General features: G+C 43.0%; 1 protein-coding gene across 1 annotated transcript in view; it reads right to left on the bottom strand.

Annotated features, from left to right (window-relative positions):
• Nucleotides 1-10,459, bottom strand: part of TRIP4 (thyroid hormone receptor interactor 4) — a 101,023-nt gene that overhangs the window by 82,481 nt on the left and 8,083 nt on the right. Inside the window, exons 2-3 of the mRNA XM_023510005.1 lie at nucleotides 9,419-9,588; nucleotides 6,950-7,083 (exon numbers count right to left, since the gene is read on the bottom strand). Of these exons, the coding sequence (XP_023365773.1) occupies nucleotides 6,950-7,083; nucleotides 9,419-9,588 (304 nt within the window). The remainder of the gene's footprint in view (nucleotides 1-6,949; nucleotides 7,084-9,418; nucleotides 9,589-10,459) is intronic.

Genomic DNA, 10,459 nt, shown 5'->3' with positions numbered 1-10,459 from the left:
GCTTGAGCCCAGGAGTTGGAGGTTGCTGTGAGCTGAAATGCCATGGCACTCTACCCAGGGGGACAGCTTGAAGCTCCTGTCTCAAAAAAAAAAAAAAAAAATAATAATGAAACTACCTGGGCATTGTGGTGGGCACTTGTATCCTAGCTATTTGGAAGACTAAGGCCAGAGGATTGCTTGCGTTTTTTAGTGCCTGTAGCTCAGCGGCTAGGGTGTCGGCCACATACACTGGGGCTGGTGGGTTCCAACACAGCCTGAACCTACCAAAGAACAACAATTACAACAAAAGAAATAGCTGGGTGTTGTGGCAGGCACCTGTAGTCCCAGCTACACGGGAGGCTGAGACAAGAGAATTGCTTAAGCCTAAGAGATTGAGGTTGCTGTGAGCTGTGACGGCACAGAACTGTACTGAGGGGGACATAACTGAGACTGTCTCAAAACAAAAACAAAAACAAATCTATCAGTGCTGACAGCTCTTGAGAGGTTTAGAAAAGGCCAGGTTGGGCAGCACCTGTGGCTCAAAGGAGTAGGGCACTGGTCCCATATGCCGGAGGTGGTGGGTTCAAACCCAGCCCCAGCAAGAAAAAAAAAAAAAAGAAAGAAAGAAAGAAAAGGCCAGGCATAGCCTGTAATCCTAGCACTTTGGGAGGCCAAGGCAGGAGGATCACTTGAGGTCAGGAGGAGACCAGCCTAAGTAAGAGCAAGGCTCTGTCTCTACAAAAAAATAGAAAAATTAACTAGGGCTTGTGACACATGCCTATAGTCTGTCCTAGCTACTCCAGAGGCTGAGGCAAGAGGATGGCTTGAGCCTCGCAGTTTGAGGTTGCTTTGGGATAGGATGACACCACTGTACCCCAGATCAACCAATGGAGCAAGAACCTATCTAAAAAGAAGAGGGGGTCTTTGTAACACAAAAAATACTGTAAATCATTTATGTACATTTAAAAAATACATAACACTATATTGTATATTAATAGATGCTTCTGTATCCACATATAAAAATGGACTATTTAGATTCACACCAGATTCATGACAGTATCAGTCAAGATGGGAGAAAACAAGATTGTGTACTGCAGTTTCTCAACCCTAGTGCTACTGATACTATTGATTGTTATAGAGGCTATCCTGTTCATAGTAGGATGTTTACCAGCATCACTTGACTCTACCCACTAAATACCAGTAACACCCTCTCCCCCATGTAACAACCAAAACTATCTCTAGATATACTCCAGGGAGAAAAAACTTGGTTCCCTTGTTACAGAGAACGAAGAGGATTTTGACTTTATCTGAAAACTTCTATTCGTTTGTTTGAAAATAAGATAAAAAACAAATTAAAAAAATTATCAATCATAGGTAGAAAGTACTATTTGTTATACTATTTGTTTTTCTTTTGTTTTTTTTTCTTTTTCCTTTTTTTTTTTTTTTTTAGAGCGCTGTGGCATCATAGTGCACAGCAACCTCAGACTCTTGGGCTCAAGCGATTCTCTTGCCTCAGTCGCCTGAGTAGGTGGGGCTATAGGGACTGCCACGATGCCCAGCTATATTTCTGTAGAGACAGGGTGTCGCTCTTGCTCAGGCTTGTTTCAAACCTGTGAGCTCAGGCAATCTATCAGCTTCGGCCTCCCAGGGTGCTGGGATTATAGGTGTGAGCCTCTGCACCCAGCCCCATGTTTTTTTCTTCTTAATATAAGCTACTCATGAATTACCACGTCTCAGCAATCCCACTTCTGGGTATATCTAAAAGAATTGAAAGTAGGACCTCAAAAAAATATTTGTATACCCATGTTTATAGCATCATTATTCACTATAGCCAAGAGGAGGAAACAACCTAAATGTCCACTGAAGGATAAATGGATAAACAAAATGTGGTACATCCATACAATGGAGTATTACATAGCCTTAAAAGAAACAAAATTGTGTTATATGCTATAATATAGATGGTTCTTGAAATTACTATGCTAAGTTATATAAGACAATCACAAAAAGACAAATACTGTATGATTCCACTTATATGAGATGTCTAAAGCAGTCACATTCAACAAAACAAAAAGTAAAATGTTTTAGAAGCTAGGAGAAGGGGGAACTGTGTAGTTGTTAATACTTAAAAGGTGGCTGGGCAGTGGCTCATGCCTATAATACTACCATTCAGGGAGGTCAAGGCAGGTGGACTGCTTGAGCTCAGAAGGTGGAATCTAGCCTGAGCAAGAGCAAGACCCCCATCTCTACCAAAAACAGAAAAACTTGGCTGGGCGCAGTGGCTCACATCTGTAATCCCAGCACTCTGGGAGGCTGTGACAGGTGGATTGCTGTAGCTCAGTGAGTAGGGTGCCAGCCACATACACCAAGGCTGGCAGATTTGAACCTGGCCCAGGCCTGATAAACAACAATGACAACTGCAACAAAAAAATAGCCAGATGTTGTGACGGGCATCTGTAGTCCCAGCTACTTGAGACACTGAGGCAAGAGAATCACTTAAGCCCAAGAGTTTGAGGGTGCTGTGAGCTGTGACACTACAGCACTCTACCGAGGGAGACATAGTGAGACTCTGTCTCAATAAATAAATAAATAAATAAAAACAAAAACTAGCTGGGGCTGGGTGCAGTGGCTCATGCTGTAATCATAGCACTCTGGGAGGCAGAAGTGGGTAAATTGCCCAAGCTCAGAAGATCTACACCAGCCTGAGCAAAAAGCAGGACCTACCCTCCTAATCTCTAGAAAAACAAGAAAGAAAAACTAGCCGGCTGTTGCGGCTGATGCCTATAGTCCCAGCTACTTAGGAGGCTGAGGCTAGCCTCCACCTTCTGAGGCTCAAGCAGGAAGATCATTTAAGCCCAGAAGTTTGAGGTTGCTGTTAGCTATGGCACCACGGCACTCTAGCCTGGGGCAAAAAGAGTGAGACACTTTTTTTAAAAAAGTAAGGGTTTCAGTTTTGCAACCTAAAAAAGTTCTTGAGGTGTACTGCACAACAATGTAAATAAACTTAATGCTTACTGCACTTAGAAATGATTACAAAGGGTTAAGAAACTATTGAAGGATTTTTTTTTTTTTTGAGACAATGTCTTGCTCTATTGCCTGGCTAGAATGCAGTGGCATCATCACAGCTCATTGCAACTTCAGACTTATGGCCACAAGTGATACTCCTGTTTCACCCTGCTAAGTAGCCAAGACTACAGGTATGCACCACCATGCCCAGCTAATTTTTTCTGTTTCTGGTAGAGACAGCCTTACTCTTGCTCAGGCTCCTTTCTAACTCCTGAGAACAAGCGATCATCCCACCCCGCGCTTCCAAAGTGCTAGGATTATAGGTGTGAGACACTATGGTTGACACTCCTAACCTACATCTCAAATAGGGTACCAGTCTTTCATATGCATCTGTTTCATCTCCAACTGACAAGGAAAACTTTGGGCTTCAGGTTCTTGAATGCATGTGGCTTTGACCAATCACCAAGAACTTTAGTTTCTCTCTGGTTGAGCTAGTGTAAAATATAACTATGAAACACCCTTTGGAAAGTTCTCTGCTCTTATATTTGTCACCCTTCATAATGAGACTCCTGTCAGGTACTGCCTTGAAAAAGAGTCTGCACTTGTCAACATTAAAGATTTCATCATCCTGAAGCCTCGGGTGAAGTTGGGAACTTTGTGATGAACTCTTCCACAACTTCTACACTGCAAATTCATTGGATTCACCACACAAGACTTTTCTGGGAAATTGTGTGTCACAGTTTAAATCAGTTGATGCTTGAAAATCTACCACCCTGAATTTCTGCGTAAATTTTTTTTTTTTTTTGGAGACATAGTCTCACTTTGTTGCCATTGGTAGAGTGCTGTGGCATCACCGCTCACAGCAACCTCCAACTCCTGGGCTTAAGCTATTCTCTTGCCTCAGCCTCCCAAGTATCTGGGACTATAGGCACCCACCACAACAATCAGCTGTTTTTTGTTGCAATTCTCATTGCTGTTTTAGCTGGCCAAGGCTGGGTTTGAATTCACCACCCTCAGTATATGGGGCCGGCACTCTACTTACTAAGCCACAGGCACCACTCTGTATAAATTTTTTAGGAACTTCTTGGATCACTGGCCCAGAAATTCTGGCGTTAACTGCCCTCATTTGTGATTTTTTACTTTTTGGTAAGGCAAACATGAAACAGTTTATTGAGAAAGAAAAAGGTAGGTTTACAGAGTAAGAACATGAGATATGTAGGTTTTTCTTTTTTTTGAGAGAGAGAGTCTCACTTGGTCACCCTGGGTAGAGTGCCATGGCATCTTAGCTCATAGCAACCTCAAACTCTTGGGCTTAAGGAATTCTCTTGCCTCCTACTGGGAGGTAGCTGGTACTAGGCACCTGCTACAACACCTGGGTATTTTTCAGAGACTGGGTCTTGCTCTGGCTCAGCCTGGTCTTGAACATGTGAGCTCAGGCAATCCATCTGCTTCAGCCTCCCATGTGCTGGGATTACAGGCGCGAGCCACCACGCCTGGCCTACAAGATACATAAGCTTATGTTTCCCATAAACAGGAAACAGGCCTCCATTGCCAGGGCAATTAGGCAAAGGGGCCTGCCCTCATTAGTTGGAACCAACTTAATGTGGCTTCATTGACTTCATCAAGGAATGTTTTCCTCCTATTCCAATCTATAGTCTGCCACTTTCTTTACCATATCTAATTATTCACTTTTACATTTTTGGATGTTGCTAATATTTTGGTCTTGCTAACACCAAAATATTCCACTGCCTTTCTTTGGCTGCTGCTTTCCAAAAAATACAGAACATCAACCTTTTCCTTCAATGTCAGCTTTTTGAGTTCTTTCCTTTGGACCATCATCTTTCAATTAACTGTAAAACTTTTCAATAATTGTAGGTTGTATCTATAATTCAGATCAGCCCTTCATAATGAAAAAAATCTTTCACAACATGTGATAAACAATAGGACATTAGGCCTAATCCCACACATAGTAATGACAAGACATGAAAAAAGAACTTACACTAAAGAAAAAAATAATACAAGTAAGGGGCAAAGCCTGTATGTCCTACCCTTTGGTGTAGAGAGGACTCAACTGCTCAAGTTATAAAGGGTAAATTAATATTGTATGTCACAATCCAAATGGTCAAGATACAACTTAAAGGCTCGGTGCCTATAGCTCAAGCGGCTAAGGTGCCAGTCACATACACGGGAGCTGGTGGGTTCGAATCCAGCCCAGGCCCACCGAACAACAATGACAACTATAAACAAAAATAGCCAAGTGTTAGGGTGGGCACCTGTAGTCCCAGCTACTTGGGAGGCTGAGGCAAGAGGATTGCCTAAACTCAAGAATTTGAGATTGCTGTGAGCAGTGATGCCTTGGCACTCTACCCAGGGCAACAGCTTAAGACTCTGTCTCAAAAAACAAAAAGGATACAACTTACAGAGGTGGCCAATATATAGAGGTCAGTTTTCCACTGAAGGTACATGTCTAGTCTATGAAAATTAGGTCAAATTAAGGAGGTGGTCAGTGTAGGGAGGTTGTCAACTATGGAGATTGTCAACTATATTTCTGTTTACTACAAAGGGCTATCATAAGGGCCAAAAAAGAAAATATGAAAAATCTCTAAAATTTGAATGATGGTGATGAAGGTGGCTGGCTAAAAATAGGAACACCCTTAATAGCAGCTAGAACTGTACATTCTTTTAGCATACACCCACAAAAACTGTTGAAGCTCAGGGCACTCCATTAAATATTTTTCAACTTATAATTATCGTGTTAATCTTACCTCTAAGCAAAGATGTCCTTATAAGGCCATCAGGCTGCCCCCATAAGAAAGAACTTTGTCATCATTATCACATTCTCTCCCTAAAATTCATGCATTTGTTGAAAAATTGCCATTTGAAGCCACTTTGTACACTTTGTTCTGTGAAATGTATTAGTCACTGCCTCTTCCTCTGTATAGTCAGAAAAAAGTTCATTCTTTGTTTTTTGAGACAGAGTCTCAAGCTGTCACCCTGGGTAGAGTGCCATGGCGTCATAGGTCACAGCAACCTCCATCTCTTGGGCTCAAGCCATACTCTTGCCTCAGTTTTTCTATTTTTTTTTTCTTTGAGACAGAGCCTCAAGCTATTGCCCTGGGTAGAGTGCTGTGACATTACAGCTCACAGCAACCTCCAACTCCTGGGCTCAAGCGATTCTCCTGCCTCAGCCTTCCGAGTAGCTGGGACTACAGGTGCCCACCACAACGCATGGCCATTTTTTGGTTGTAGTTGTCATTGTTTGGCAGGCCCCAGCTGGATTCTAACCCGCCAACTCTAGTGTATGTGGCTGATGCCCTAGCCCTGGGTCTTCAACTTTTTTTTTTTTTTTTGAGATGGAGCCTCAAGCTATCCCCCTGGGTAGAGTGCCATGGCATCACGCTCACAGCAACCTCCAACTCCTGGGCTCAAGCGATTCTCCTGCCTCAGCCTTCCGAGTAGCTGGGACTACAGGCACCCGCCACAATGCCTGGCCATTTTTTGGTTGCAGCCATCATTGTTGTTTGGCGGGCCCGGGCTGGGGATTCAAACCCGCTACCTTAGGTGTATGTGGCTGGCACCTTAGCCGCTTAAGCCACAGGCGCCGAGCCGGTCTTCAACTTTTTAAACAGTTCACTATCCCTCAGACTGCTGAAGGGCTGTACTACAGGCTCCGGGATGAGTTGGCCGCTAAGCAGGACAGGCAACGCGCAAAAACACCCAGCAGGCCGGATAAATGTCCTGAGGCCGCATGTGGCCCCGGGTCAAAGTTTGAGGATGCCTGCCCTAGCTGCCTGAATTACAGGCGCCACCCAGTTTTTCTATTTTTATAGAGACAGGGTCTCACTTTTGCTCAGGCTGGTCGCAAACTCATGAGCTCAAGCAATCCACCCACCTCAGCCTCCCAGAGTGCTAGGATTACAGGTGTGAGCCACTGAGCCAGAAAAAAGTTCATTCTTTAAGTACTCACCTTGGCCAAATCAAAAGGTGTTTTGACCTCTATAGTTGTATCAGGTTCAGCAAATGCAGAAACATCTTGTCTGTTTCTCCCTTTCCGCCTACCACGCTTTAGCTGGTCTCCAGATCTCTGTCCATCTAAAATTTCTTTAAAGAAAAAAAAAATTTAACAGATAACAGCAGGATGATGAATTCCTATAACAAATAGAGGGTGATGCTTAATATTTATAGTCAAGATAGGAAGTAAGGCAGACTTTTAATTATTGCTTCCTCTCAAACCACAATTTAATTAATTAATTGTTTTTTCATGGAGACAGAGTCTCAATCTGTTGCCCTACACAAGAGTGCCGAGGCATAGTAGCTCATACCAACCTCTAACTCCTGGGCTCAAGTGATCCTCCTGCCTAGGCCTCTCAGGTAGCAGGCACCTGCCACAATGCCCGGCTAGTTTTTCTATTGTTAGCACAGACAGGAACTCCCTCTTGCTCAGTCTGGTCTCTTAACTCGTCAGCTCAAGCAATCCACCCGCCTTGGCCTCCCAGAGTGCTAGGATTACAGGTGTGAGCCACTGTGCCCAGCCATAATTAAATTTAAACCACAATTTTCAAGATTGTAGTCAATGATAAAGAACTCAACATCTGGCTGGGATTAAGAAGTTATATTAAAATCTGATATTTTAGCTTTGACTTGGTGCCTGTAACTCATGGGCTAAGGTGCCGGCCACATACACACCAGGGCTGGTGGGTTCAAACTCAGCCCTGACCCGTCAAACAACAATGACGGCTGCAACCAAAAAATAGCCAGGTGTTGTGGTGGGCGCCTGCAGTCGCAGCTACTTGAGAGGCTGAGGCAGGAGACTTGCTCGAGCCCAGGAGTTGGAGGTTGCTGTGAGCTGTGATGCCATAGCACTCTACCCAGGGGGACAGCTTGAGGCTCTGTCTCAAAAAAAAAAATAAACAAATAGAATAAAATGTGATTTTATTTTATTTTGAAACAGAGTCTCACTATGTCTATAGAAATAAATAAATAAAATCTGATATTTTGGGGGGGACAGAGTCTATCTCTATATTTATTTATTTATTTATTTTGAGACAGAGTCTTACTGTGTTGCTCTAGGTAGAGCGCTGTGGCATCACAGCTCACAGCAACCTCAAACTCTGGAGCTTAAGCAATCCTCTTGTCTCAGCCTCGCAAGTAGCCGAAACTACAGGCACCTACCACAACACTCAGGCTTTTTAAATTTTAGAGAGGAGCTCTTGATCTGGCTCAGGCTGGTCTCAAACTCCTGAGCTCAGGGCAATCCACCTGCCTCAGTCTCCCAGAGTGCTGGGATTACAGGCATGAGCCACCAACACCTGGCCTGGTAAAAATATTTTATTTTCATCCACGTATGCACATAACTGAAAAATGTTTCATTAATCTACATGTAAATTTTTCAAATTATTCTAAAGCCATATTTATACACCAGCAGTTTTATAAAATTTTCTAAATTGAAAAGGTCTGAATTAGGACAAAATTCTTTACAAAATGAATAGACCTGAACTAAACATATGTATATATATGATACTGCTTATGTTAGTATTAAGAAATAAAGGATGGGCTCAGAGCCAGTGGCTCAAGCGGCTAAGACGCCAGCCACATACACCTGAGCTGGCAGGTTTGAATCCAGTCCAGGCCTGCCAAACAATGATGGCTGCAACCAAAAAATAGCCGGGTGTTGTGGCAGGTGCCTATAGTCCCAGCTACTTGGGAGGCGGAAGCAGGAGAATCGCTTGAGCCCAGGAGTTGGAAGTTGCTGTGAGCTGTGATGCCATAGCCTCTACCCAGGGCAACACTTGAGGCTCTGTCTTAAAGAAAAAAAAAAAAGAAAGGAAGAAAGAAAGGATGGAGGCTCGGCACCTGTGGCTCAAGTGGCTAAGGAGCCACGTACACCTGAGCTGGCGGGTTCGAATCCAGGCCCACCAAACAACAATGATGGCTGCAACCAAAAAATAGCCAGGCACCTATAGTCCCAGCAGCTTGGGAGGCAGAGGCAGAAGAATCGCTTAAGCCCAGGAGTTAGAGGTTGCTGTGAGCTGTGATGCTATGGCACTCTATCCAGGGAAACAGCTTGAGGCTCTGTGTCAAAAAATAAATAAGTAAATAAATAAAAAAAGGATGGGCTTGGCACCCATAGCTCAGTGGTTAAGGCGCTGGCCACATATACTGGGGCTGATTGGTTTGAACCCGGCCAGGGCCTGCTAAACAACAATGACAACAACAACAAAATAGCCAGCTGTTGTGGTGGGCACCTGTAGTCCCAGCTACTTGGGAGGCAAGAGAATTGTTTAAGCCCAAGCTGTGAGCTATGGCGCAAAAGCACTCTACCGAGGGCAACATGGTAAGACTGTCTGAAAAAAAAAAAAAAAAAAAGGATGGTAAAATGTCCTTTAAACCTGCCCATCTATCATTATTTCAACTTGCATTTAATTACATTACTTACCATCTTTTTTTAAGCACTGTTGCAAAGGATCAGAAATCAACTCCTGATCATTCTTTTGCCATTTGGTTACAAGTTCTTCGATGAATTGGCCTTTTTGGCCTTCATTTCCCTGGAGGAGATCAGTAACATATTCTCGTATCTCTTCAGCACTTTCAATTGACAAAACATACCTCAGGAGGCAAACATATAAATTGTTGAAACAAGACTAGCAGACGCTTTTTAATAATTATTAACAGAGATCAAGGTAGTAAAAACCATTCCTTAACCTATTAGTGTTTACTTTGAGCCAAGTACTATGCTAGATGCTAGAAATATAATTTTGATTAAGACGAAAACTTGGATCTCAAGTAGTTCATAACCTGACCTTCATATGTATTTAGCAATTTACTTTATATTTCTACTAAAATCACATCAATGGTGTAAAAAGTCATGGGACTTTCTTTACCTAAAGAATATCTCCTATACCTACATATGTGTAGTCACCATATTTTCCTGGAAATGATACAAATACTTAAAATACTGCATAATTTAAAATTTCTTTTACTTTTGCCAAAAATACAAATATATACTACAACCTAATTAGTTGAGTCAACATTCTTAAAAGCTGGGTACAGCAGTTCACACCTGTAATCATAGCATTTTGGGAGGCCGAGGCGGGAAGATTTCTTGAGGCTAGGAGTTCTAGACTAGCCTGGGCAACACAGTGAGACACCCATCACTACAAAAAATAGAAAAGTTAGCTGGGTATGGTGGTGTATCCCTGTAGTCCCAGCTACTAGGGTGGGTGAGGCAGGAGGATCACTTAAGCCCAGGAGTTTGAGGTTGCAGTGAGCTATGATGACACCACTGCACTCTAGCCTAGGGAATAAAGCAAGACCCTGTATCAAAAACAAACAAAAAATTATAAATCAAGATTAACATCAAATCACAATAAGCAGATCTATGTTTTTTCTTTTTTTTTTTTTTTGAGACAGAGCCTCAAGCTGTCCCCCTGGGTAGAGTGCCGTGGCATTACAGCTCACAGCAACCTCCAACTCCTGG

Source organism: Otolemur garnettii, unplaced genomic scaffold (genome assembly GCF_000181295.1).
Source record: "Otolemur garnettii isolate 467f Iridium unplaced genomic scaffold, OtoGar3 scaffold00011, whole genome shotgun sequence".
In the NCBI taxonomy this organism is placed as follows: domain Eukaryota; kingdom Metazoa; phylum Chordata; class Mammalia; order Primates; family Galagidae; genus Otolemur; species Otolemur garnettii.
Note: the sequence above shows the minus strand (reverse complement) of the source record. Positions and strands in the feature narration are given on the sequence as shown.